This window comes from Quercus lobata, chromosome 12 (genome assembly GCF_001633185.2).
Source record: "Quercus lobata isolate SW786 chromosome 12, ValleyOak3.0 Primary Assembly, whole genome shotgun sequence".
In the NCBI taxonomy this organism is placed as follows: Eukaryota; Viridiplantae; Streptophyta; class Magnoliopsida; order Fagales; family Fagaceae; genus Quercus; species Quercus lobata.
Genome location: NC_044915.1, coordinates 19,306,888 through 19,309,522, shown reverse-complemented (window position 1 = coordinate 19,309,522; position 2,635 = coordinate 19,306,888). Strand labels below are relative to the sequence as shown.

Below are 2,635 nucleotides of genomic sequence, written 5' to 3'. Positions count from 1 at the left end.
GATTTTAAAAATTCTAGTCTCTTTATTTCTCCTTAAAAATCTAGAAAATCTTATATGGTATGATTATAGAGGGGCCCTTTTTCCTAGGGGTAATATATATATATATATATATATATTTTTTTTTTTTTTTTTGTGTGGTGGGCCTTAGTCCTAGCCTAAGTTGCTTAGGTCTTGGGCCGGCCCTGCTAATAAAAAATAAACGTAGGCAAAAAATAATGATATGGACATCAATGTTTCCGAGAGATTGAATTTCTTACTCATGGCCCACGTTGAACCAAGCATCCCAGCCCTGCGGGACGACTACATCTGATAACTTTGAATTGGCAATAATTACACTGGAAAAAGCTCTCCAAGCTCTCCCAAGGTAAGCTTTACCTTCCCCAAGAATCTCACAATCTTTAAACACAAAGCCAGAAGGATCACCAGCTAAGTCCCTTCCCTGTGCTGTTATATAGCCGACGTAGGTTCCATGACCATATGTTCCCAATGAATAATGTACAACACTTTGCTACATATCCAGCCAAAAAAAAAAAACAGTTATTACATGATCGAATAATTTTGTTTAGGTTAAAATATAAACGAAAATGAATAATTTTGCTTTCACCTCACAGAAAGATTGGCCATTGCCAAATATAAAATCAATTCCACCTTGAATGTAGCATTGGTAAAAGTAATGGCGGCCTGCGGCATCCCACAAGGTATCTTGCATCCCCGAAAAGCTGCAGTTGTAGAAAGCAGCTTTGTCCCCTAGTATTTCAGCTGCCAAAGCTGGTCTCTGGTGTTTCTGTTTTGGGCTATACAGACCAATATTGTATGTGTTCTGTTAAGAGTTTTACACATGGGTTATACCATATTTAACATTAATACTAAATAATTTGCACATGCATTTATTCAAGTACTTGGGCTAGCGTGAGTTTTAATTAATTTAACTAATAAAGTTTTTAGTCGTTGAATAAGAGATCGAAGGTTTTCAACCCTACCTACACCAAAAGTTATTGCTATTAGTATCCCTACCTTAAATCCAATGCCTTTGACCACAAGATTTTCAGCAACTGAAGTGAAAGTAGAGCTAGAATTCATAAGTTTATGATCACCCCATTCAATAAACGTAACATGGCGGCCTGCTCCATCAAGTAAAATACATGTTTTATCGTATGTGATTGTGATTTTTCTCTGCACAATAAGATAATTAAATAGACAAAACCTCATAATCAATTAATAAGCTCTACAATACACTAAGAACTCATTCATAAAAAAGAAAAGAAAAAACAAATACACTAACAACTCTACACAAATATACAAGTTGCGCATTTATTTATGCCTCAACTAGCTAGGTTTTAAAGTGTTTTTTTTTTTTTTTTTTTTTTTTTTTTTTTTTTTTTTTTTTTTTAACCTGTATATGCCAGCAAAAATTTGAATCCGTATCCACTTAGTGTTGCCTGAAGGAATAGAATCAATGGCGCTTTGAATGGTCGTGAAGTTTCCGTGACGGCCTGCAATATCTACAGCGATGGTAAATGCAACTTTGAAGGGGTTGGCTTCATTTAGTTCACACAAGAAAGCTGATATGGACACATTGCAGTATAGTAACAAAAGGGTAATGCATGAAAATAATTGGAGAGACTGCATTTTATGCATGTGAGTATCTCCTAGCTAGTATAAGCTTAATTTTAAACAAATATTCTTTTAGTACAAAACTCTAATGGTAGCCATAATTTATATAGAGACCAACGGCAGGGTATTTTCCAAGAGGCCACGGCCTATTTGGTGGAATATACAAAAACAATTAAAAAATAAAATCAAATTTGAAATCAAATTTATCGTCATTATTTGGATAATGATCATATTTTCTGTCTGTAAATTACCAAATTTAACTGGCGAAATTTATGCATGGGCTGGGCTATTATGTCAAGTCATGGGTGTATCCATTGTTAAATGCTACGTAGATTCTTTTTCTTTTTCTTTTCAGGTTAAATTATCAGACTAGCTAGGATTTAAATTAATTGGATCGATTACATGATAGATTATTGAAATATTTTCTGGCTAGTATAAAAAAGGCAGGATATTATGCTAGACTAGATTATTCTTTACATTCTTAGTAAAGATAAATAGGAGCAAAATTAACTTCGACTATATAAAATAAGAATAATTTCTTTTACGAACTCCCCCACCTAGCTCCTCTGGTTCTCGTCTGTCTCGGCTGGCCAAATAGTGCAGGATATTCAAATATTCAATGCCTCATTATATAGTAATCTTAGTGTTGACGAAGTGCCAACTCTGTTTTGCTCACTCCTTGGCTAAGATATGCCAGACATATTACAATTTGGATATAAGATTCTCCTCCACAAACTACGGAGGCTTTGTACTCTGACTCTATTCTATTTCAGCAATGAATTAATGAAGTTATTTTCCCTTTGAAAATAAATATAAAATAAGAAGAATATCTTTTAGAGTAAATTGCATGTAGAATTATGATAAGTGTAATTTTTACATGATTTTTATTATCCTCTTATTTATTAAAAATTGTTAGTTTTCCTTTATTTCTTTTAATTTGATTTTATTTTTATTTATATTTATCTATTCATTTGTGCTTTGAAGGAATGAGAAGATTTCAGATTAATCTACAAGGGCTTTA

At 33.0% G+C, this 2,635-nt stretch overlaps 1 protein-coding gene across 1 annotated transcript; it reads right to left on the bottom strand.

Annotated features, from left to right (window-relative positions):
• Window positions 1–253: 253 nt before the first annotated feature.
• Window positions 254–1,629, bottom strand: LOC115970351 (probable pectinesterase 29). Its single transcript, XM_031089996.1, has 5 exons — window positions 1,394–1,629; window positions 1,283–1,286; window positions 1,015–1,173; window positions 605–820; window positions 254–508 (listed from the first exon to the last, which is right to left on the bottom strand). The coding sequence occupies exons 1-5, from the start codon at window positions 1,627–1,629 to the stop codon at window positions 254–256; spliced, it is 870 nt and encodes a 289-aa protein (XP_030945856.1).
• Window positions 1,630–2,635: the final 1,006 nt, after the last annotated feature.